This window comes from Trachemys scripta, chromosome 1 (assembly GCF_013100865.1).
Source record: "Trachemys scripta elegans isolate TJP31775 chromosome 1, CAS_Tse_1.0, whole genome shotgun sequence".
Taxonomy (NCBI): Eukaryota; Metazoa; Chordata; order Testudines; family Emydidae; genus Trachemys; species Trachemys scripta.
In genome coordinates this window covers 302,616,277-302,642,172 of record NC_048298.1, presented here as the reverse complement: position 1 = coordinate 302,642,172, position 25,896 = coordinate 302,616,277, and the positions used below count along the sequence as shown (strand labels likewise).

General features: G+C 39.4%; 1 protein-coding gene across 1 annotated transcript; it reads right to left on the bottom strand.

The window, feature by feature from the left end:
* Positions 1–22,780: 22,780 nt before the first annotated feature.
* On the bottom strand, positions 22,781–24,872 carry GPR12 (G protein-coupled receptor 12). Its single transcript, XM_034758711.1, has one exon. It carries the CDS (start codon positions 24,749–24,751, stop codon positions 23,747–23,749), a length of 1,005 nt encoding a protein of 334 aa, XP_034614602.1. The 5' UTR covers positions 24,752–24,872; the 3' UTR covers positions 22,781–23,746.
* Between the last annotated feature and the right edge of the window lie 1,024 nt (positions 24,873–25,896).

Genomic DNA, 25,896 nt, shown 5'->3' with positions numbered 1-25,896 from the left:
TATTGCCGGTCCACCAATTGGTAAATGATTAAAAAAAGAGATTTTTAATGACTTCCTGGTTCCCTGCACATGCAATTATATGTTGTCTTTTGAATGGAGATGATTGCTGTCTTAATAATAAAACTGACTAGGGAGCAGCACAGTATTAAACCTGAGGCATCAGAAGAAGAAAAAAACCAGGTGCTACAGCAACTCAACTTGGGCCTAACCCTACCACACTGCGATCAATGGGAACAGACTCAGGATCTTGATTCTGGCAGAGGAGACTGTTACGCTTACCCTTTCCATCTCTTCTAGAGGGGTCAGGGATGCTGGGCAGCTAACTAAGATGCCCTCTCTGGCCAAGGCAGAAATAGTAGCATAATAATTAGCCAGCGCCATCTGGAAGCAAAGGGTCTTGCAGAAGGAGTATAATTGAGCTTAGCTAGCGAAAAGGTCTGTAATTCTCACATACTACATGTCATCACAAGTTTTAAAATGCTGTACGGTACAGATAGGAAGACTCAATACTAGTTATTCCCATATTTTAAGATTACAGAAAATTCTAACTGATTATTGATGTTTTTATGTATAAGATGCTCAATTAATAAAGAATTAAAGGAGGGTAACATAATTAATGCCATGGTTTTATGGAAAATAGATCTGTCAAACTAACTTGATATCTTTTTCTGATGAGATTACAAGTTTGGTTGATCAACAGTGTTGATGTAATATACTTAAACTTCTGTAAGGTGTTTGACCTGGTAACATATGACATTTTGATTAAAAAACTAGAAAGATATGGAGTTAACATGGCACCCATTAAATGGATTAAAAACTAGCTAACTGATAGGTCTCAAAATGTAATTTTAAATGGGGAGTCGTTGAACAGAGTTGTTTCTAGTGGGGATTGGTTCTTGGCCCTATGCTATTTAACATTTTTATCAATGACCTAAAAGAAAACATAGAATCATCACTGACAAAGTTTGCAGATGACACAAAACTGTGGGGAGTGGTAAATAATAAAGAGGACACATCATTAATACAGAGCAATCTGGATTGCTTGGTAAACTGGGCACAAGCAAATATGGCTAAATATAAATGTATATATCTAGGAACAAAGAATGTAGGACACACTTACACGATGGGAGACTCTATCTTGAGAAGCAGTGACTCTGAAAAAGATTTGGGGCTTGTGGTGGATAATCAACTGAACTTGAGTTCCCAGTGTGATGCTATAGCTAAAAGAGCTAATGTGATCTTGGGATTCATAAACAGGGGTATCTCATGTATGAGAGGAGAAGTTATTTTACTTCTATATTTGGCACAGATGTGACCACTGCTGGAATAGTGTGTCCAGTTCTTGGGTCCACAATTTAAGAAGGATGTTGATAAATTGTGGAAGGTTCAGAGAAGAATGACGAGAATGATTAAAGGGTTAGAAAACATGCTTTATAGTTAGTTCATTCTATTTCGCTTAATAAAGAGGAGGTTCAGGGGTGACTTGATTACAGTCTAAAAGTACCTATGTGGAGAACAAATAGAATCATAGAATATCAGGGTTGGAAGGGACCTCAGGAGGTCATCTAGTCCAACCCCCTACTCAAAGCAGGACCAATCCCCAGACAGATTTTTGCCCCAGATCCCTAAATGGCCCCCCTCAAGGATTAAACTCACAACCCTGGGTTTAGCAGGCCAATGCTCAAACCACTGAGCTATCCCTCCCCCCCTGATTTACTTAATAATGGGCTCTTGAATCTAGCAGAGAAAGGCATAATCCGATCCAATAGCTAGAAATTGAAGCTAGACAAATTCAGACTGGAAATAAGGCATGCATTTTTAATAGTGAAAGTAATTAACCACTGGAACAATTTACCAAGGGTTGTGGCAGATTCTCCATCACTCACAATTTTTAAATCAAGATTGGATGTTTTTCTAAAACATATGCTCTAGGAATTATTTTGGGGGAGTTCTATGGCTTGTATTCTACAGTCAGACTAGATGATCACAGTGGTTCCTTCTGACCTTGAAATCTATTACATGGATTTATAATTATTTGGCTTACATGAATAGTAATGAAAATCTGAGCTACTGCTCCTGTGCCTAAACTGGCATAGAATCTGAGCAGGTGACAAAGAACCTTAGAACCAGGTCGGATAGTCCCCGGCATGGAGTTTTTTAAAAAATGTTGCACTGCTGAACGTGAACAAAATTTGTGTAATGAATTGTTTAAAATATTTTAATGTTTTTAGGTTTATCCAGAAGTCTGTAAGCCTTGGGTACACCTGCACTGTTTTTAAAATTATATTTTTTATGATAATGATGGAGTTTACCATTTAGTTTTGCTCTTTTCCTCTATATCCCTAACACTATATACTGTTAATTCTCCTGTCTTGAGCACTATATAACTCCTTTGCTCTGGTCTCTCCTCCCTCAACTTCTCTGTCTTCATCCTATTCAAAACACTGGACCAGGATCATCTTTCCTTTCCCACAAATTTGGCCAAGTTTTCAATCACAGCTTCTATTCACTTCTTACTCCTTATTTAATGACTTCTTCTGTGCCCTTATGCATGGGACAGCCTTCCAATTAACATATGTCTCCCCTTTCATCCTTGAAATTACTTCTGAAAATCAACATCCCAACAAAGCCTAGCAGCAACAGTGTCTACATGTTGCTGTTTGGGCCAGATCCTGATTTCACACTTATGTAAATCTCACTCTGTTGAAGCCAGTGAGGTTCCCCTGGGTTTATAACAGTTTGAGTTCAGAATCTGGTTCTCTGTTTTCACCTAGTCATATCTGACGGCTCGCTCTTCAGGCAGGATTCTGATTTCTGGTTTTGGTTTCCATGTTTAACTGTTGCAAAGCACATTGTACAACTATAGCATTATACAGGGTGATCCATGCAAGCTGCCTGTTGGTTTCTGGATGGAGTTTTAGGTGTTGATTTTTGACTTATAAAGCCCTAAATGGACTGGGACCTTTTTACCTGAGAGACCACCTCTCTCCACGTGATACCGCTGCAGGTAGTACTGAAGCTGGGTGGCTGAGTCCTCTTGGGCCTTGTCTTCACTAGTACAAAAAGGTGTTCTAATCTTAACTCAAGTGAACTAGCATGAGGTAAAATCCCAGTAGAGACATGGTGATTTGTAGTTTTCACAAGTGTCAGCAGGTCAAGGTAAACCCTAGACTCCCCTATAGTCTTTCACTTGGTGTACAAACTGCCTTGTGTTCACTAGGATTTTACCTTGTGCTAGTTAAGAAAACACCTTTTTTCCCTAGTGAAGATGCACCATTGGTGTAAAAGAGATGGGGCTGCTGGAAAGGTGTTCTCCATGAAAGCCCTTCACTTTGGAACTCATTCCCCACACCTGAAGTAATCCTGTACTACTGACTTCGGGCATGCTTGGCTAGAAAATAAAATGTGTTAGCTAATACATTTCCAGAATGGCCTGTTCTCTTGTCTAGACAGGGTCTTTCTGGGCACATTGCAAAGCTCATCTATCTGGGTGGAGTTGGGGCTGTCCACTGGCCGCACTGCTTCCTGTCCAGCAGCTTGGGCCCCTCGGGCAGTGCCAGCATCCCCACCATGGCCCGGCCCAGCAGCATGGGCTGCACCCCCCGGGCCTGACCCGCTGGCTCCTGGCCAGCAGGGCCCACCCCGACCACAGGGATTGGAGTGGGCGGGGCCTCGATGCCCCATCCCTCCACCCCCACCATGTGCTGTTGCTCGCGAACCCCCGGGAGCGCAAACAATGCAATGACCCTTCCTCCCAGACCCCCCCCCCATACCACCCCTTCTTCTCAAAACCCCACCTCCACGCTGCCCCTTACCCCCAGTCCTGACTCTCGCACTGCCTCTTCCCTACAAGACACAAACCCCTCCCTTCCAGCCCCCGCCCATCACTCGCCCTTGTGAGATGGCTTGCTGCTACGGGTGCGGATACAGGTAAAAGATGGCTATCGGATCGTGGATTAATCCTGGTGGATGTGGATCCACATTTGTGAATATGCACCGGGCTCTAGGTACATGCCTAGTGTCTTGGAAGGGATTGTGCTGAGGGTGGCTGCTCTTCCCACTACCCATGCTGCCATGGCTACTCTTCTATTTTTAGTGCACTAGTTCAATCGGAACTAGCAGGGGTATGTCTCCTCGAGCTGGAATATATGCCTTTGGGTCCTGGGATAGGTTTTTTATAAATCATTGTTTAAACTGAAAGAAAGTAAGTAAATAGAAATAAGCATAAATATTTTCTCCTGTTCACTTCTCTTAAGCACATGCAGTTGTAGATGTGGGATTCAGATTTGTGATGTTCTTATTTGGATTCAGCAAGCACACTGCCAATATACTCACTGGAGCTCTTAAAATGTTCCAGGTAGCTGAAATAAATATTAAAGGTTTTGTTTATCAAAAAGCATATTTTTATTACTCAACAATACTCTAGAGTCTGTTAGATAAAACTGATACTAGCTTTTTCTCTCCTTTTGTTATGTACTCTGAAACAGACTCAATAAGATAGACATTCAGATAGACAATCTAAGTAGTGTTTGAATTTTTGATCCCTATTTTTTTGCTACTAACTAAATTAATGCAAACTGATCAGACAGTGGAATAACAAACTCCAGTGTGCTGGTAGGTCTAGCTTGTCTTTAACAGAGACTACTTCTGAATAACCTGCTCTGCTGACTGGCCCTTTCATGTCCTCAGTTTTGGGAATACTCCATAGTTGAATGTTGTTGTTTTATGCTTTCTGAATGCTGCACATTTATACCAACAGTGTTATCCAAAGAAAACATAAACAACTGACTGGTAGTCATGATAACATTCTGAAACCCTTACCTTGTTGACAGACTTGCATCACTATCTAGAATAGAAATTATTCAAAATGTTTAAATACATTTTTCTAACTTAAACATGAGACACGATCTTAGACGCTTACCCACCAAGTCCATAGTTACTGAAACATGCAAGTCATTCATGTTGCAGTCTTAACATAATTTTTTTTCTAGCAAATAAGCAAGAATAGTCAACATTTTAGTAGGCTTTGGTTTTTGTTATGGCTTGATGGAACCTGCTTCCAGATCACCATAGTCCCAGTGACCATCAATGCTCAGATGACATTGTCAGGTCTCACAACTATTTTTAAGATAAAATTCAAATTATAGCATAAATTTCCTGAATTAGCTTAATTATGGTCTAACGTGTATAGCGTGTCTTGTTAAAGGGCTTTTCTGAGGGATAGCGCTGAGATTTGAGCATTGGCCTGCTAAACCCAGGGTTGTGAGTTCAATCCCTGAGGGGGACACTGAGGGATCTGGGGCAAAATCAGTACTTGGTCCTGCTAGTGAAGGCAGGGGGATGGACTCGATGACCTTTCAAGGTCCCTTCCAGTTCTAGGAGATAGGATATCTCCATTTATTATTATTATTATTACAAGTCCCATGCAAGTCTGGAGCTAACTTTTAAGAGGGTCTGATTCACCCTTTTGGCTTTTAAAGCCATAATATCATTCCCCAAAAGCACAAAAGAAAAATGTCTTCCTATACAAGTACAACCAACACATCTGACCCTTCCTGGGTCTATATAGGAATCTGTGCTGTATGCAGAGCGAAGGCTTTTACATCAGGAACTTTAATCCAGACTTCACATCCTGGTAGCATGTGATGGGGTTTCATGACATGGGTCTTAACTGTAGTCTTACTTAGCAGTCCCGGTATCTCTCCATTCAGTGAATATCTCCCTATTAACTTCCACCTTCCGTTCCCACAGGAGCAGATCCAATGGATCTGCACCCAGGAGGGTGCTGCTGGACATGTGGGCAGTGGTTTGGGGTGTGAATGCCTCGGCATGAAAATTGTACACCATTGGTGGAGTAGCTGTGTAACTCCCTCCCTCTGAAGGTTCAGTCACACAGTTAACTCTGTGAGTTTGGGGTGCAGCTGGCCTTTCTGGCACCACATTGGGCCTCCATGGGCAGAGAGGGCAACCTTGGGCAAAGTGACCCAGCTGGTCACATATGGCATACCACTTTTCCCCACCCATCCCAGAGGTTCTTGGAGATGGTGTCCTTACCCTGCAGGTGAAGGTCTTGGCTTGGAATGAATCCCTGTCCTCTGATCCCATTCCATCCCTACTAGGTCTCTATCAAACCCAGGCTTCCTAGCCACATAATGGTCTGCCTATTTCCCAGCTGTGGTTGCATCTCTAGGATCTTTGTCAATTAACCATGGTTTGAGGTTGGGGTGGCAGAGTGATTAGAATTGTTCTAAACCCATTAATCCATAGGCCGCACTGACTATGGTAACCCCTCAGCTAGTTTCCCATTTCCTTATGTAATCCCTAATTTGGGTGGACCCCTGATCATAGGTCATATTCCCTTTTTCCCCCTGAACTCCCTGAAACTTCCTCCTGTACACTTCGGGGGTCAATTTAAACGTTTGCAACAAATCTTGTTTGTATAGCCCATAATCTTTATAGTTTCAATGTCTATGTGGACAAAAATGTCTAAAGTCTTTGTCCCTGATGGTGGTAGAGCCAGATACTGACCAGGTCCGCCTGCTTCACCTAGTTCAATTCGCATTTCAAAAGCATTTAGAAACACATCCCCTTCTTTAAAGCAAGGGAATAATTTGGAGTCCATGTCACCTGCTGGGACAGGTACATGGGGTCTGGTGCCAGATTAGGGTTTTCCTGTCACAGTCTCTCCATCTTGAGCTGATGTTACTGATCTTTGTCCTCTTCTTGCTGATGCTGCTTCTCCCATTCTGCAAGCAGCTGGGTTTCAAGGCACATTCCGGTCTTGTCTAGCTGCAGTCTCTCTTGCTCTAACTGTTGATCTGTCCATGATCCCTGCTGCAAGGGTGCATTCAATCTGGATGGAGCATGGTTGCTGCCTCTGTCAGTGTCTTCCCGGCTTCCCTTCAGGAAGTTGGCTCCAAGATTTCTCCCACCTGCTGGTCTCTCTGCCAGTGGGCTGGATGCTTCATGCAATCCTGGACCATCATTCCTTTTCTGGTCCTCAAAGTATATCAGGTCAATTAGTTGTGCCGTTGTCCATTCCTCAGATTTGAGCTGCCTTTTTCTCAACCAGCTCCTTTTTGCAGCTGTTCATTACTCCCCACCCCCTTTTTTTTTTTTTGCTATTCCTTTCCTGAAAAGACTAGGAGATTTTTCTGTCTGCTTTTTCTGTCTACAGTACCTGCTTTCACTGTGGCTGTAACTATACTGGCAATTCCCCACTGTTATAGATCCCATACATGCTGCCACCATATTGTCACAGTTTTAGGGTAACTGCACCTGTACTTCAGCCCCTCTACCCACCTCTGTCCCACTCCAAGACTTCCCAATCAGGTCTTGGGTCTACAGATGTCGCCTGTCTCTGGGCAGGGACCCTTGTTTCATTCCTTTCAAACCGTGAGGTGGAGGTGGGGGCAGGGGTTAAGGCCACATAACTCCCTGCCTTAAACTTTGATATCCTCAGCAAGCCAGCCTGCCTAAAGACCAGTGCTTACGCTTTGCTTTCTTTCCACGGGCTGTGAAGAGTGTACTGCCAGCAGTTGAAAATTACACGTAGCTCTCTCCAAGCAAGCACATTTATTATTAAAGTAAAAGCATTAGAGAAAACATAAAAAACAATAAAAGTTTCTATACACACGTTGAAAGCTTACCAATGGTCACCATCAATCTTATGGGGGCCCTAGTAGGCCAAAGTCCGTCTAACCCTTTATGGGTTCGGGCCACCACCTTGGACATAAGTTCCTGTCTTTTTGCTGGATCAGAATGAAGGCCCTGAGACTGTTCAAATGCAGCCTTTTAAAGCCGCAAGCCCTTTGTTTTCCTAGTCTCTAGAAACCCATTTTGAACCAGCACACGTGAGCCTCCCTTGCAGATGGTACCTCTTTGGAGGTGTTTACAAAGTCAGAGATTCATCATAATCACCGCCTCCCCACTCTTTTAGTTCCTGAAGGAGGTGTGGTAACTCTCCTCCATGAAGTAGAACACAATCATACATACACTTCTGGCCCGCAGTGATACATACACTTCATACAGTATGTTCTCCCAAGATACCGCACACATTTGCAACATCTGTCACAGTAGGCTAGGGAGAAATGAAGATGTATCACTTACCACAAGCCTCAATGGCTTGCTTGTCTATTTAACTCTCTGGCACCTGCATGCTTTATCCCATATGCTGTCCTCTGTGCATGGGAAAAACTGCCTGTCAAAATTCATTAAGCTGCCACCTTATCCTCTTTTAAATCCTCCTTAAAACCCACCTCAGCACAATGCTTACAAGTCACTCCCAGCTGGCACTGACCTCTAAGCTGAGACCCCCTCTGATAAACGCTTTTATTGTAACCAAAGCCTTCCAAACCACCCTGCCCCATTTACCTGTTTCATCCTACTGTTGCATCCTCTCTGGCATGAGCTCTCTGGTGCAGGGACTATCTTCTTTGTTACTTGACTTGACAATGCCTAGCACAATGGGCTTGGCACTAGCATCAACAATAATAAATAATGCCCAAAAATGATGGTAATTAAAAAAATCTGTTCTATCAATACTATTTGGGGGGGAGGGAACAATCATAAAAATGTATTTTATAAAAAGTAAATAAGGTATTTCATAATAAGTACAACTATCAATGGTCTTTAGTTTCACAGGTCATTTATTCATTGACTTAAGGTACTAAATGTCCTATTTTGGTTTGGATCCTTGCCTCTTCCCAACAACTCATGCGCCTAGAAAAGAAACTGAATACTAAATAGAATCATTTAAATTATACAAAAATCAAGACACATGGTGGATGCACAATTTCAGAATTTAATTTGAAAAGCTGGTTGTTTAGCCTTATCTTTTTATTGTCTCTATTAGTAAATTCAACATAAGAGTCAAATTTAGAGCCAAATTCAAATCTGAATCTAGGGCTCTGATCCTGCAACTGACTTTGCATAGAGTTAATTACAGGATCATGGCCTAAATAAGTTCAGAAGGAATCCAAGTTAATGCAACTGATAACTTCTTCTGACCTCCCCCCCACCCCCGCACTTTGTATGTTATACCAACTCAGAGTCCTTTGCGCTCCTTTGGGGAACAATTGATGATCAAGGTCCTAAAATAAAAGCACCCCTCAAAATGAAATAGGCAAAATTACTGACAAGGCCTTTTAAAAATTTACAAGTGTGATGCTAGAACTTTGAGTAAATATCAGCTGAAAACCCATGTTTGGAGAAGATAAGAAATATTGACTTTAAAGGTATAGTGTAGACAGCAAAAGCTGTGTGCATACAAGCTTACATGTGTATTGTGTGGGTTATGTCAGACACAATGCTTAACACTGATTGGAAGAAAGCTAATGAATATGTAATATGAAAAGATATAAGAAACCAAGTGAACAATGGCCCAAGTCAGAAATACCAGACTGGAAACTGAAGGAATGAGACTGAAGAATCAGACCAGAAGCCAAGAAGTACAGAAAAGCCTTCTGGTACCCCAGAACATGGCAACTTGGAACTCTACCTGTTCCACCTTATCTGTTTATTCTCTGTCATAAATATATTATCAGAAACTGTACATGACAATCATTGTCTGAAAATTTACAAATAAAAGTAAAAATAGATTTTTAAATTGGGTGGACTCATAACAGTTTCCCATCTTATTCAACCTTACAACTCATTTATTAAGACTCTCCTACACTTACCAAGATATAAGATATAACTTATACCCAAGCACCTATTACATCTTACATACCCTCTGAATTTGGCTCACAGTGTATGAGTGTAATTTGATGATACATACCAAGGTGTTAGAAGAGAGGTGAAGTGGAGCAAGAAAAGCAGCAAAACTAGTAGGTGGAAGAAAGTGCAAGTTAGAATCGCATCCTGACTTTACCTTCTTCTGGCTCACCGGTGTAAAATGACACTAACTTAGATTTTTGAACACAGTTTGTCAGTAGTTCTATGGGCATCAACTGGGTCTTCTCCATTTTTATTTGATCCTTAGAATTTTGGAAAAATACAAACACCTTTTGATAACCCTGTGTATCTGCTGTGTATGTATTAACTAATTTTTTTTAAAAAGCACGACTATTTTTCTGTGGGGAAAAAGAATGAAGACAGATAAAATCCATTCAGTATGATGACATACACAACATTTTTACAAAGGAAAATTTATTTGTTACATGTACCACATATAAAATTAACATTAACTGAAACAGACCTAATTGTTTCAATCATTTATGAATAAGCAGTTACACTGTAGACTACAAAACTGTACAATTTTAAATTTAGTAACTGATTCTTATAGCATAGTGCAATTGTAACATTTTATAAATAGAGAATTGTGCCATTTTTATTTAAATAAAGTGCATTAAATCATTTTCATGTATACAACAAGAAGAGCTGTAGTTGCAGTCCAAAGCTTTACCTTGGAGGAAACACATAAAATTTTAAAATTTGTAAATTTCTTTACACACTAGTAACCTATGGTTCAAATTTCAACCACAATTTAAAAAATTAGGCAGTCTAAGTAACCACAGGTCTTTGTATACTAAGCCAATAATTGGAATTAATATCAAAAGCAATTCATGCAAAAATTCAAACTACTGGGATTAAAGCTGTTTGGCTCCTAGTGATATGTGTATTTCAGAAAGCATCTCCATGCAGCTGCTGTTGCTAAAACATTTCACAATACAGTATGTAATGCTCATATTGAAGTCACCAATATTATGTCTTTTGGTGAATTATATTCAGTTTCTTAAGGAATGCTGTCCTATTGAATGTATGTAAGAGGACAAGCACAGTAAATTATACATAATATTTTTTTACTGCATATGGTAGTGAAAAGAAATGTTCCCTGGGATCTGGTTAGTGAGCATGTATATAACTCTAGAAAATTGTAAAATGATTCTATTAGCCCAGGGGTTTCTAAACTGATGGGCTAGAGTTAAACTTGATGTCATAGACACGGTCTTAATGTTTATGTGCTGTGAAATTTCTGTTTGTAAACCCATTTACTATCAATTTTCATAGTTTTTTTGCAAGTACCGTAAAGCTGAGAGAAAACAAAAGGAGGAACTACTGTAGGCTTTAACCCCAAACTGCTTCAGAAGGAAGGGGTACAGAATAAAAGGTGGACAGAGGTCTACTGTACATACTCCTAAAAGTAACAAGCAAAATAAAAAGCCCATTGACTTCAATGGGATTTGGATCAGGCCCAATATGCACAAAGCCAAATTCTGCCCCCCGATGCACGTGCAGGGCTTTCACAGGCTTTGTGTGAGCACTGGGGAATAGGCCCCATAGGCCTGTTATTGCACTCTGATTTATACTATAGAGCTTAGTAAAATTATCTGCAATTGTATTCCTATCCTATATTTTGGCAAACACCATTAAATTATTTCTGCTTTCTCCTCAACCCATTTCCTACTTCTCTAGGAACACCCAGAATAAATGAAAGTAGATAACTGTATGTTTAAGGCGCTACCCACGTTGGAAGAGCTGTTGTGTAGAAAGCCACACATCTGAACATGTCTACTGTCGCACTGAGCACCATAGGTCTGATGTAGCTCTCTGTTTGCAGTGGCAGGAAGCACAAAATGGGGCAGAGGGGGTGGGAAACAGAAGAAAGGAGCAGGAATTCATGGAAAGTCAAGTGAAGTATGATCCCCTATTCCTATCAGGTCTGCAGAAACATCTCTGCACTCATTCCATGTGATTTTATAGATCCATATAAGCACTACGGTAACAATGGTTGCGCAGATCTGAAATGGGCAAACCAAGCTGCAGGATGGAGTCAGGGAGCAGCCCAAATGGGGCTGATTCAATACACTGATTCCCCACATTCCAATGCCACAAAACAGTATGTTCCTGGCAGATCTTGGGGTATCTTCCTATTGAGAAGGCCAGGTCCCTGCCCCCTTCCTATAGCCACTTCCCTGAAAGGAGCGTTGTCTGATTTTTTTGTGGCTTTAATGGGCCTGATCCTAGGAGGTGCTGAGAATCATCTAAGAGGAGACTTCAGTGGGAACTGAGGACAATTGATGACTCTCAGGATTGGGCCCAAGATGCAGAGATTTAAGATTTACTCCTTTCTGTGGGTTTTTCCCTGAAAACTCTCTGTGTATGTATGTGTATAATATGTGTGTGTGTGTGTGTGTGTGTGTATAAAAAAATTGTTGTTACTTCTATTTTTAAATGCATGGGCTAGGCTCAGATGCTGTAGTGATGGCGGCTATCTAAGTTCCTAGTGAGAGACAGAGATGTGATGAAGGCTGCATGCAGGAACACAGAAACTACATATACTGGTCCATCTACTCTGGTATTCTGTCTCCAACAGTGAGCAGTACTAATTGTGTCTGAAACCATATAGCAGGCAGTTATGGGGAAAATTTCTTCCCAACCCTCTTGAAGCAAGAGGGTTCATATCCCTTCCAAACTCTTGGCTGTTTTTTTTTTTTTTTTTTTTAATGTTTTAAACCGTTGCCACTGTAACTCTGGATGTTCTCGTTAGTCATACATTTCCAATCTTTTTTTGAATCCCATTAGACTGTTGGTCTCAGTGTCCACTGATCACACCTCAGCTACCCATGACATGGAAGGGATATGTTGAAATGAGGGCTGTCAAGCGATTAAAAAGTTAATCGAGATTAATCACTCAATTAAAAAAATTAATTATAATTAATAGCATGATTAATCATGCTGTTAATAAAAGAATACCATTTATTTAAATATTTTTGGATGTTTTCTACATTTTCAAGTATAATGATTCCAATTACAACACAGAATACAGAGTGTACAGTGCTCACTTTATTATTTTTATAACATATATTTGCACTGTAAAAACCAAAAGAAATAGTATTTTTCAATTCACCTAATTCAAGTACTATAGTGCAGTCTCTTTATCATGAAAGTTGAACTTACAAATGTAGAATTATGTACAAAAAAACCCTGCATTCAAAAATAAAACAGTGTAAAACTTTAGAACCTACAAGTCAATTCAGTCCTACTTCTTGTTCAGCCAATCGTTCAGACAAACAAGTTTCTTTATATGTGCAGGAGATAATGCTGCCTGCTTATTGTTTACAATGTCACCTAAAAATGAGAACAGGCATTCACATGGCACTGTGGTATCCAGAGTTGCAAGATATTTACATGCCAGATACACTAAAGATTCATATGTCCCTTCATGCTTCAATCACCATTCTAGAGGACATGCATCTATGCTGATGACCGGTTCTGCTTGATAATGATCCAAAGCAGAGCGGACTGACGCATGTTCATTTTCATAATCTGAGTCAGATGCCACCAGCAGAAAGTTGTTTTTCTTTTTTGGTGGTTCAGGTTCTGTAGTTTCTGGATCAGAATGTTGTTCTTTTAAGACTTCTGAAAGTGTGCTCCACACTTCATCCCTCCCAGATTTTGGACGGCACTTCAGATTCTTAAACCTTGGGTCGAGTGCTGTAGCTATCTTTAGAAATTTCACATTGGTACCTTTTTTGTATTTTGTCAAATCTGCAGTGAAAGTGTTCTTAAAACAAACAACATGTGCTGGGTCATCATCCGAGACAGCTATAACATGAAAGATGGCAGAATGAGGGTAAAACAGAGCAGGAGACATACACTTCTCCCCTAAGGAGTTCAGTTACCAATTTAATTAACGCATTATTTTTATAACAAACGTCATCAGCATGGAAGCATGTCCTATGGAATGGTGGCCGAAGCATGAAGGGACATACAAATGTTTGGCGTATCTGGCACATAAATACCTTGCAATGCCAGCTACAAAAGTACCATGCAAACGTCTGTTCTCACTTTCAGGTGACATTGTAAATAAGAAGAAGACAGTAATATCTCCCCTAAATGTAAATAAAATTGTTTCTCTTAGCAATTGATTGAACAATAAGTAGGACTAAGTGCACTTGTAGGCTCTAACATTTTACATTGTTTTGTTTTTGAGTGCAGTTATGTAACCAAAAAAATCTACATTTGTAAGTTGCACTTTCAAGATAAAGAGATTGCACTACAGTACTTGTATGAGGTGAATTGAAAATACTATTTCTTTTGTTTATCGTTTTTACGCTGCAAATATTTGTAATAAAAATAACAAAGTGAGCACTGTACACTTTGTATTCTGTGTTGTAATTGGAATCAATATATATGAAAATGTAGAATAACATCCATAACTATATTCTAAATTTCAATAGGTATTCTACTTTTTAGCAGTGCAATTAAAACTGTGATTAATCAACAGATCTAGTTTAAACTGATGGGATACCAAAATGTGCTAGAACACAGTTTTTCTGTCCTTTCAAGAAAGCAGACTATATATAATTGTTTTACTGCCTGAGCAATTAAAATGAAGAGTGGATTTAGGGGGTTTTTTTAGGTCAGTTTGTATATGTAAAAGATTTATTAAAGATTTACTTTTTTTGAATTTCTGAAAATATAATTAGTGTTGCATTCCAATCCTAAAAGGTGCTGCACACCTCCAATTCCAAGATGAGCAGCACTCTGCACCTTGCAGGGTGGAGTCATTAGAATTTTGTGTTTAATATACAATTGCAGTTTTCCTTGAGTAAGGACTCCAGAATCAGGCCCTTACCGAGACATCCTTGCAGTTTTAAATAGTTGTAGGATACCTTGCAGTTTAGGATTAAATAGGATGAGAACATACTACCAATGTAAATATAAACAATACAGCAGCAATTCACTTGAACTTTTCCCTGCAATTAAAACAGATATCTCCTGCAAGAAAAACATCCACTGATACAGATTTTTTTCACTGTAAATTTGCTACAGACATATAGGAAAGTGTTATAGCAAACTGCAGAAGCAATAGTCAATCATAAATATACAGGCAATTATCTAAATTCCCATTTGTCTTTGGGAAATTTGAAAATGAGTGAATTAATTTTTAAAGTATTTTATTTTGTTAAAAAAAAGTTTCTGGATGTACTTATACAAGTACTACCATTTGGCTTTCAAATGTAAGAATGTAGATCCCTTACTATGTAGGATTATGATACCTCTGAATTATAAAAAGGCAGATCCTTGGAGCTAAAGATATGAGGCCAGATTTTGATCTCTCACTGCTGTAAATAAAAAGTAACTCCATTGCAGTCATTAAAATTGCAGTGCACCGGCATAAAGCTGATGTAAGTGAGGGGAGACTCAAACACATAATATGTAGCTGTCATTATAGTACTATGCTGTTTTATATTTCATTTTGTTTATACGATGAATTATTTTGTTTAGAAATTACATTAAACAAGACTAAACAACTCTTGCAGATATTGTCCTTGTTGGCTTTTTTCAATCTGAGCACTGTTGAAAATGAACTTTAAAATTAATTAAAATAATTTGATATTGATAAACCTGATATTATGTTTGATTAAATATACACTGATACAATTACTATTTTTAATATTTGCATAAAAACTAGTTAGTTTACAAAATAGGCAATTCAGAGGGGAGAATTTCAAAAGTACCTAAGGAATTGAGGATTGCAAATTCCATTAATTTTCAATGAGACTTGTGCTCCTTGAGACCCTAGATACTGCTGAATATTACACTGAAAAACTTCAATAACATTGAAAGGGTTTGTTTCACGTAAGTATTATACTTATTTGTAACAAGATTTTTGGGGGGGTCAGTTACCTTCTCTTTTGAGTCTCATCAGGCTGAATGTAATGTCTAATTGGCTATGTTCAGGTTTTTTTCTCCCTTACTACTGAAGGTTTTGTACTCAGAGCCGGCTCCGGGGTTTTGGCCGCCCCAAGCAGCCAAAAAAAAAAAAAAAAAAAAGCCGCGATCGTGATCACAATCTGCGGCGGCAATTTGGCGGGAAGTCCTTCGCTACGAGCGGGAGTGAGGGACTGTCCGCCGAATTGCCGCCGAATACCTGGACATGCTGCCCCTCTCTGGAGCGGCCCTTTACTTTACGACATATTTACTTCATGGTGCCTTGTGCCTGGAGCTGGCCCTTTACTTTACGACATATTTACTTCATGGTGCCTTGTGCCTGGAGCTGGCCCTTTACTTTACGACATATTTACTTCATCTCATCTAGAAGGCTAGGGCTAATTAAGCCTACAAGATCAGCAAGAATTGAAATAATAAACTTCAGCATAGGCATTTATTATGTAATATGTTTGGTAGCACATTTAAAATCCCTTTCAAGGAAACAACTACAATAAAGTTAAGGGCTCATCTCTTCTTCAGAAGAAATAGGAATGTATTATAATGCACCCTAAAAAATAATCTGCTGTTGTGCCTGTTCTTAAATTGGCAGAAAACTCGCACTGACTTTAACTGAAGTTATGCATGTCAGGATTGCAGGATCAAGGCTATTCATAATTAAAATACAACCCACCATGTCAAATTTTCAGAAAAGTGGCAGCTCATTTGCAATCGCATTTGTGCATTTTGCAGCTATACATTTATGCAGCTATGGTGGTCATTGTTAAAAGTCATATTCACCAGTAGGTACTATACTGACTTACATAGGAACCAAGTAACATAGAAATTGCTGTACTAGATCAAACCAGTAGTCCATCTAGTTCAGTATCCTATTTCCAACAACTCCATATGCATCAGGGGAAGGTGTGAGTCCACACAATGGACAGTTGCAGAATAACTTGCTAATGGGAAATGCTTTTACCCTAATTTCAGGCAGTTAGTAGTTGCATAATTATCTGAACTATAAAGACTTATATCCCTTGATCTTTTTTATTTCATCTTATGTAAATATGAAGGTCCTTGTCCATACAATTGCTAATCCTTTTAAAAATAATGATAAACTCTTGGGCCTAAGTGATATACTGTGGCAGTCAGTTCCACAGGTTACTATTAGGTTACTTTCACCTACTTTTACTTTGGACAAGTATTTCCAAATGTATTGCCTTTCAATTTCATTGGAAGTCCCCTTGTTCTTGTATTATGAGAAAGGGAAAATAAGCATGCCTGATTTATCTTCCCTCTAGCACTCATTATTTAGTATGCCTTTATTATGTCTCTGTTAGTTTCTTCTCTATAATAAATAGCCCTAATCTTTTCAATCTCTAATGATTTTCATTGAACATCTCTGAACTGCTAGTGACCAAAACTGAACACCGCATTACAAGTTTTGACTGTTGGAGCATTAAACCAACATTTGTACTGAGCTGTTGACAAAAATTCCCCCTTACCCATAGTTTTTTTTTTTTATGAGGGGTTGCAAGTCATTTAGAACCCAGGAATGATGGTGATTAGTTCAAATTATTCCTTCCAATGTATTCCAATGTATTATTCCTTCCTATCAGTAACTTGTATGTATCAACACTGAATTTCACTTGCCATCGTGGTGCCCAATTGTCTAGGGCAACAAACACACTCGAAATAGCCTGGATCTGCTCCACTATTGTTGAAAGAAACTCTTAAGATCACTATAGCTGAAAAAGATCAATGATTTTTTAACTTGGCTCTATATTTTCAATCTGTTTACTGTGTGCATTTGACTGTATTTTGTGTCCCACTCTTTTGTGGATGGTCACTTTATGGCCCTGTTTCATGTACTGGCCTAATGACACCACCCTCATATATTGCTCTGGAGAGACCTTGTATATTCTCTTCCTTTAGGGTGTTTAACACTGACAGCAACAATAAAGCTTAGACTGAAGAGGAAGCAAGTGGACATGTACACACAGATGAACAAGAAAGGAAAATGGAAGGAGTTTAGACACTATGGGTAATTTATATATTAGCTCAATTTTAGTTACCCCTTGTATTTCCTGTACAGTGCTCAGAACTATTTCAAGAATAGCCTTTTATGTGCTCTAGAACTGGCTGTTCTAAGAAGATGATCAATTAAGTTGACAAGAAATTGATTCTCTACACTAGGGGTTCTCAACCTTTTTCTTTCTGAGGCCTCCTCAGTCATGCTATAAAACTCCATGGCTCACTTGTGCCACAATAACTGGTTTTCTGCATCTAAAAGCCAGGGCCGGCGTTAAGGGGTAGCAAGCGGGCCAATTGCCCAGAGCTCCATGCCACAAGGGGCACTGTAAAGCTAAGTTGCTCAGGCTTCTGCTTCAGCCTCAGGTGGCAGAGCTCAGGGCCCCACGCTTCAGCCCCATGCAGTGGGACTTCAGCTTTCTGCCCTAGGCCCCAGCAAGTCTAACACTGGTCCTGTTTGGCGGACCCCCTGAAACCTGCTTGCGGCCCCGGGTCCCTGTTTGAGAACCACTGCTCTAAACCTCTTTCCAATGTGACATCTAACCAGTCTATATGAGGATAGGTGACGTCACCCATTACTACTCTTTTGTTATATTTAATTGCATCTTTGATTCTTCTCAAAAGTGTGCTCTCAATATCTTTCTCCTGATCAGGAGGCCAGTGGTACCCTAACAGTGTACTTTTATTCTTACACTTAAGATTTGCATCCAGTAAGATACTCTGTATGGCCAGAAATGTGATCTCATGAGATGCTGTTCAGCCTTTCTGGCACAGTGATAATCCTCTGCCTCTGTTACTTAGTCTGTCCATTCTATATAGTATACAGACAGGTATATCATTCCTTTCTCCATTCCACCTAAATGCCCATAATGTTAAAATCTCTTTCCATTGCCAGACATTCTAGTTCTCCTATTTTTGCTTTCAAGCTTTTCACATTGTTATGTATGCAATTACTTTTTTTATTTTTGGATGGTACCTGAGCTATCAGCATTATCTTCTATTCTAAACACAAGGAAACAATTGGTGTCTTGGATATCACTGTGTGAAATATTTAGTAACTATAGTAGGGAGGAAAAGGAGATAATGAGAAAAGAATGAGCTGGGGGTGAAATTCAACCTGAGTCTGATCGAAAACCCAATGAAGACAATGGGAGACCATCCACTGACTTCAGTAAGTTTCAGATTAGGCCCCTCCGTGATGATGGATGGGACAAGGCCCTTTACACCACTTAACTTCTATTACAGAGATATGGGAAGCAGGCAATGATGGGGTGCCAGCATCCCCTGCACACTGCAAAGTAGAGCTTTTTGCTTGCTTTAAACAGGGCTGGGCATGGGGGAGGTGGAGGATGTGTTCTTCAATTATACCAAAATCATGTGCCTTTCATACTCCAAAATTGGTGTTCAACGGCCAATGAGCATGGATAATCTGATCTCTATGGTCCTCTGGAGGCTCCACTATTTTCAACATTGCAAACATTGTAAATTTGGGGTACTTTCAGTGTAGGTCTTGTGAAAACCTATGATTTTTTTATTTATATTAACTTAAAACTTGAAACTCTGCATATAATTAAAATTATACTAACACTGTTCTATAAACTAAATTTTAAATTATATAAAAGAATACATTCCATAGAAATACCTATTACATTAACATAATGCTGTCTTGGAAATATTAAGAATTCAGGATATGAAAATTGAGATAAACAGTTATCCACAAAAATTTCAACACAATAACTTCAATGATCATAATTCAACCAGCCTGAAACAATGTCCCATGTAATACTGTAATCAGTGCCTAACAGTAAAGTATGAATTCTGCTTACATAAAGTCCTTGCACAGGTGAGATTTGCTTATTGAAACACACTATTTTATCTAATGATTTTATTGCTTCCTCACTATTGCTTTGACTCTACAGCTTATATAAACTGTATTTTATTGGGACTTTATTGCTCTTATAACAAAAGCATTTTTTTTTTTGCATTATTGCTAAAATGTTAAATGCTAGGAAAAATAAAAAAATAGCAAAAGCTTTTAGGTTGGGTACACAAACCACGGGCTGCAACAGGTTTCAACATTAAAGATACAACTTATTACTAACAATAGATCTAATTTAAAACAAAGTAAACATTCTTTTAATTAAATTATGCATGTGCATTTTAAAAACACTTGAATTGATGACTGAGCTGTGAAGAATCCCAATATTGCTAAGAATGGTCAATTTAACCCCTCTGGCACTAGTATTGTTCAATATTACATGTTCCTTCAAGTTATCCAATGAGGGCAGGTCCCTGTGTCTGTGTGGAGTCCCACTAACTTCAGGGGGATTCCATGTTGTGCTGAGCTCTGCCCACATGGAACAATTTGCAGAACTGTGGCCTAAGACAGAACTGTCTAGATACAGAAACTAGAAAAGAATGTTGGACAGAACCATCTATTTCTGTGGAGTCAACTGGCTTTTAAGAAGCGTTTCTTCTTGTTGAACTACTGAATCTGGTGAGGCAAGTGTTTAATACGCAGATCTGAACACAAGGTCATTCAGTTGTATATTATGCAGTATTTACCTCAGGACTGTTAGTTTTACAGTTACATAATTTTGGGCTCAACCCTGTAGTCCTAAATAGGCCAAACTTACTGACTTTGAGCAGAGTTTTGGCCTCTATCAGGACTAATACTGAAGAGCCTTTTGAGTTTTAAGAACATCTTTATAAGAGAGAGTCCAGATCATTCAAGCTATTAAAGTGACCAGAGTAACATCAAGTGCAAGGTAATGGCTCTGAAGTCACAATTTGATTGCTGGCCTGTTTCTGAAGCAGTGCACCTACAGGCACTGCCCTCACTTAGGGCTAGATTGTAGAAACACTATTTGCCCCATCTAAACATTACTCTGTAATTTTAATCCATCTCTATCCTAAATTCAGCCCAGATGGTGTCCTGAGATCTGCATGTGAAGAGGACCCTCTTGGTACAAATCTCTCTGATCCTGCATGGAAGAAGAGTGTAGTTTCTTCCCTGGCTGATCTACAGGTCTAAGTTCCACATTGAGTGAGGAGATGAACATCAGATAAGCCAGGAGCAGAGGAGAGGATATGGTTATGGTGGGGATCCACATTGTCCCCCTCTGGCATCCTTGGATATTTTCTGCTGAACCCTCCTACCAGACCAGAGCCAGTGCAGAGGCATACACCCTCCATGTGGTCAACTGTGGCGGCCTACAGATCTCTGGAGATCTGCCAGATTTGTTGGTAAGTACAATGGGCTACTTGGGCAAGGGGGTGGGAATCTCTCTGATGGAACAACCACTGAAATCACAGATTTCTTCTCCAGAGCCCCATGCTATGGGTTTTGCCACAGGAAGGCATGATCCAGACTGGAAGAGAAGGGGGGCAAGAGAAGAGGAAGGATGGTCCAGTGGTTAGGGAACTAGATTGCTACACAGGAGACTGAGGTTCAATTCTATGCTCTGCCGTGGATTTCCTGAGTGACCTTGGGCAAGTCAGTGGGTGTCACTGAGTGTCTGTTCCCCAGCTGTAAATGGGGGATGATAGTCCCTCCCTACCTCACAGGCCTGTTGTGAGGATAAAGACACAAAAATAATTGTGAGGTGCTCAGATACTCTGGTAATGGAGGGGCATATTAGTACCTAGATAGAAGTGGACCAAACTCTTGGGACAGAATTCCTCTTGGGACAGAATTTTAGTCACAACTGTAGGTGTTTGTCCTGATCAGTTATTGGCACTTTGATGCAACTGACCAAACTCAAGGAAAGGATAGAGGAAGAGAGGGGTAGGTTTTGTTTGTATAGTTTTAACAAGTCTTATCTGTGTCTGTTAACAAGCAAATAGCATTTGTGACCCTTATGCATAATTCATTTCAAAATGTTAACAAATGATCCTAGCAATAATTTCCAATATTTGATACTTTGAGTGTGTGTGTATGTATGTATGTATGTATGTGTGTATAGATATATATAAAAAAATCAGGTATATATACATCATAGGTATTTATGAAGTGATGATTTCTTATAAACAATAGAAAACTGGTAACTACTAGAACTTCATTAATATTCAGAGATAGATAAAGAACACAAATATCCTATATAGTTTGAGGGGAGATTTCAGTGGGTGTTGAACACCTACACCTGAAGCCAACGGGAGTTGCAAGAGCACAGTCCTGTCAAGATAAGGTCGCCACCATACAATATTAAATTTGATTAGATTAATGCAAAGTAATAGCCAGATATCATGAACCAAGTAAATAATGGAATTTGAATCTGGCATTGAAACCAAAATAAATTATTGCTAATATACAAGTGACTCACATTTGAAATTTAGTTCTGGGTATAGCATATGGATTATTAATGTCACAGAAGTTTGCCACAAAAGCTACAGTGTTCCAAAAGTTTAAACGAAAGGAAAGATACCATTTGAAAAGATTGAGTGGCAGCAGTATAGTAGTGTATACTCTCTATACTGTACAGGTATATTTTTCATCAAAATTTGAGATTTTTTTTAAACTATAATGGAAAATACTAAAGCAACAATATAGTATATTTACTTTGATATTCAGGGGACTACACCCTCATATTGGTGCCTAGGCATTTATACATGTAACTTCCATCAGCACTAATGGAAGTTTTACTATAAATTCCCATTCACTGATATGAGAATATACCTCAAGTTTAACAAAGAAATCCAAAATCAGGTGTGTTTTTTTTCCGGTAAGCTTTTTCTTCTGTCAATACAACCTTGTTATTAGAAAACAACATTTTTGTTCTAATAATTCTAATGTGGCTTCAGGGAAAAGATCAGAAGCAGCTTAAATTAAACCATTCATGAAAGGAAGCTTTGCCTTTTACACAAGGAGTATTATCTTAGAATGAAGTGAAATAATATGCATATAGTACTGAGCATCATAATATGTGATGGACTCAAAGATTAAATTATTAGAATAGCAGAAAATATGTTCCGTAGGCATTTTTGCTACATACAATTATGCACCTGACATGCTCAAAGAATTTTCAAACTTCAGAATCTGAAACCATAGCAGAACAATGAGAACATGAAATAACACTTGTGTATCAATAGCAACCTTTAGGGAACCATTTACTGTAGGTACTAAAAATATACTATTTTAAGCAAGTTATTTTATTAAATATTTCCTTATACACTTCTGAAAATATTAATCTGTCAAAGAAACTTAAAATGCTGCACCTATTACAATGCATAATTCCTAGAGGCCATATTGTGCCATAGATTTCTGAGTAGAAATCTCCATCATTTAAATGAGGAATTCTGCTTAAAAATCAATGTTACAATAGGCCCTGATGTCCTATATTTTAAAAAATGTATAGTTGATTTTTGAAAAGAAACAAAGCAGTAGTAAAGACGAAACGTATATTCTATTCTAGCATCTATCTAGAACTCATGAGAAAATAGGTAACATTTTAAAATACTGATCAATTTATACTGAGATATAAAACAGTAAATCTGCACAAGTACTTCCTCATTTTAGCAAATTAATGGTCCAGAAAGTATTACAATAAATACCAAATGAATCAATAGTTATTGGGTCATTATTTTAAATTGATGATATACATTTTAGTTTATGTTAACAGAACCAAGGACATAGTCTTCTTTACTGTTTCACTAAGGCTAAGAAGAGAGAGAATTTCTGACAACAGAAAAATCATGCAGTATAACTGAGCTCAAGCACATAAACTATTTTAAAAAGGCTATAATTCATCAGTCTACCTTTTTTAATTAATAAAAGTTAACTTAGAATCATAGTGAATGTGAATGACCGGTTTAGTCTATTCATAGAACCTGAGCAACAATATAATTTGAAAGAACACTAATCATTTTGATTTTGGAAATCTTCCTTAAACCACTGAGTTCATTTCGGTTAATGGGGTTTCTCTTTACAAAAGGGTCAGTGCATCCTGTGGCTTGAATATGATTTAGATATGTACAATCTAAGGAATATATCTAACCAAAGATTGTTGCAGGAATTTCTGAAAAACAAAATGCTAAATAAAGTCCTCATAGCTGTTAATCAAACATCACTAGGTGATCTTGCTCTTTGAGACAGGCTAGAAGGGATACAGCCACAGCAGATGAGCCAAAATGCTTTTTGTATTTCCTGGTTTCTAAAAGCATATATTACAGGATTGATGATGGAATTGTAGGTGGCTGGCAGGAGAGTGGCATAGGTATATATTGAAGGATACGTGTAATCTGCTATTAAAGAATAGAGTGTAAAAGGCATCCAACAAGCAGCAAAGGTCCCCAAAATAATGGCCAAAGTAGACACTCCTTTTCGGGTGGTCACATAATGGGATGTGGCCAGGAAATGGTGTTGCAAGGCAATCTGATGGGCATGGCGCATCACAATTTTACAAATTTGAATGTAGAGCTGCAGCATGAGAGCAAACATGAGCAAGAAAGAGACTGAAAGGATAGCTGCATTATTTTTAGTGAGCGGTCTGATAACACTGCAGGTGGATTCATCTTTGAGGCAGTTCCAGCCCATTATAGGCAGCAGTCCAATACAGATAGATGCTCCCCAGAGCAAAATAAGCATGATATAAGTAAAAGTGACAGTCCTTTCTGAATTATAAGTCAAAGCATAATACAATGAGAGGTAACGGTCAACAGTAATAGCCAGCAAGCTGCAGACAGATGCAGAGAAAGAGGCAACAATCAGTCCAATAGTGACCAGTTTTGTAGCTTCTGACTGTAGAAGATAGGCAAAAATAAAATTGATGATCAATCCAATTCCTGCTAAGAGGTCTGCAAGTGCCAGGCTGCCTATCAGAAGGAACATGGGGGCACGAAGATTAGGATTTTGGAAAATGATAAGGACCACAATGGCATTTTCACAGGAGATAAGGGTTCCTGAAGTACACAAAACAATGTCCCAGGGGTTTACTATGAGCTCTGGTTCTGGGTCTACGACAGGAATCAGGGAGGAGACTGCAGTTGAGATATTCTCTGGAGAGCTGGCTTCTAAGTGATCTTGAGGCAGCCAGCTTAAATTAACCTTCAGATCTTCATTCATTTTAACCCCTGTCTTCTTCAATGAAAAGACATTTTTTAATGTTCAGATACAGTACTAGTGAATTCAAGAACATGCAATACCTTAGCTATTTCTATGAATCTCATATGCAGGCAGGCACATGTTACATAAACGTGACAGCACAAATGGTGAAGAAAAATACTTAATTTAAAATTGCCTAAAATTATTTAAAGAAAACAAAAAAACAGGACATGAAGTAACTAGAGAGATTTTCTTCATTAAATGGAAGAGGAAAACAAGTGAAATGTGGTATGGACACATAGTACTGAACTAAGAAATAAAACCCCGTTAACATAGCGAGAACTGTTTGAAAGGTGTTTTGGTTTAACAAGATAAACAAAACCCACAGCACATGAGTTTAAATACAGAAAAAGAGCAATTGTTGCATGATGCATGAAATAAAATCACAAGTCACCAGCTGAGTTTGCAATTAAACATCAGGGTTTTTAACCATTTTGTTAAGAATGCTCAAGATTCAAACCTGGAGCAGACAATACAGCAAAATTCTTTTAACCCCGAGGGCCACCGTCCTATCTACCTCAGTTGGAAATTCGGGCTGGGGGATATTTACCCTGCAGAGCATCCTTGGTCCTGAATTAATAGCAATGGAGGTGATGAGGTGGGGGAGACAGAGCAATGCCATGCAAGCATCTGTGCGAGGGTAACACAATCTCATACAGACGGATGGAAACAGACAGTGACAGACAGACAGCGGGACTAGCCCTCTATGGTGGTCACCTTGGCTTCTCCCCTGCTGGAGGAGGAGGGTCTCCAGGTCCTTTCTATGCAGCAGGGCAGGCTGCTCCCGGCAGGCTCATTGTTTGCACTGCACAGACACGGGGAGGGGGCGGCAGTACCAGCTCCTGGCTGTGCAGTAGGGAGCGCAGGTGCAATCCCCTCTGCGCTGGCCCCTGAACGCGGTGCCTGGTGCATGGGGCTGAGGCAAAGAGAGGCGCAGGCACGCGCGCACAACAGAGGAACAGAGGCGGGGGCGCGCGCCGTGCGGCGCTGCCAGTCCGCGGGAAGAGAAGCCGAAGGCACGTGGGCAGCAGAGGAAAGGGGTCGCGTGAGCGGCGCGCACACGGACCCAAGTTGGTGGGGAGGAGCTGAGGCACGCGCTGACAGGG

Coding starts and splice junctions, on each gene's coding strand:
- GPR12 (XM_034758711.1), bottom strand. CDS start 24,751: ATGAATGAAGATCTGAAGGTTAATTTAAGCTGGCTGCCTCAAGATCAC.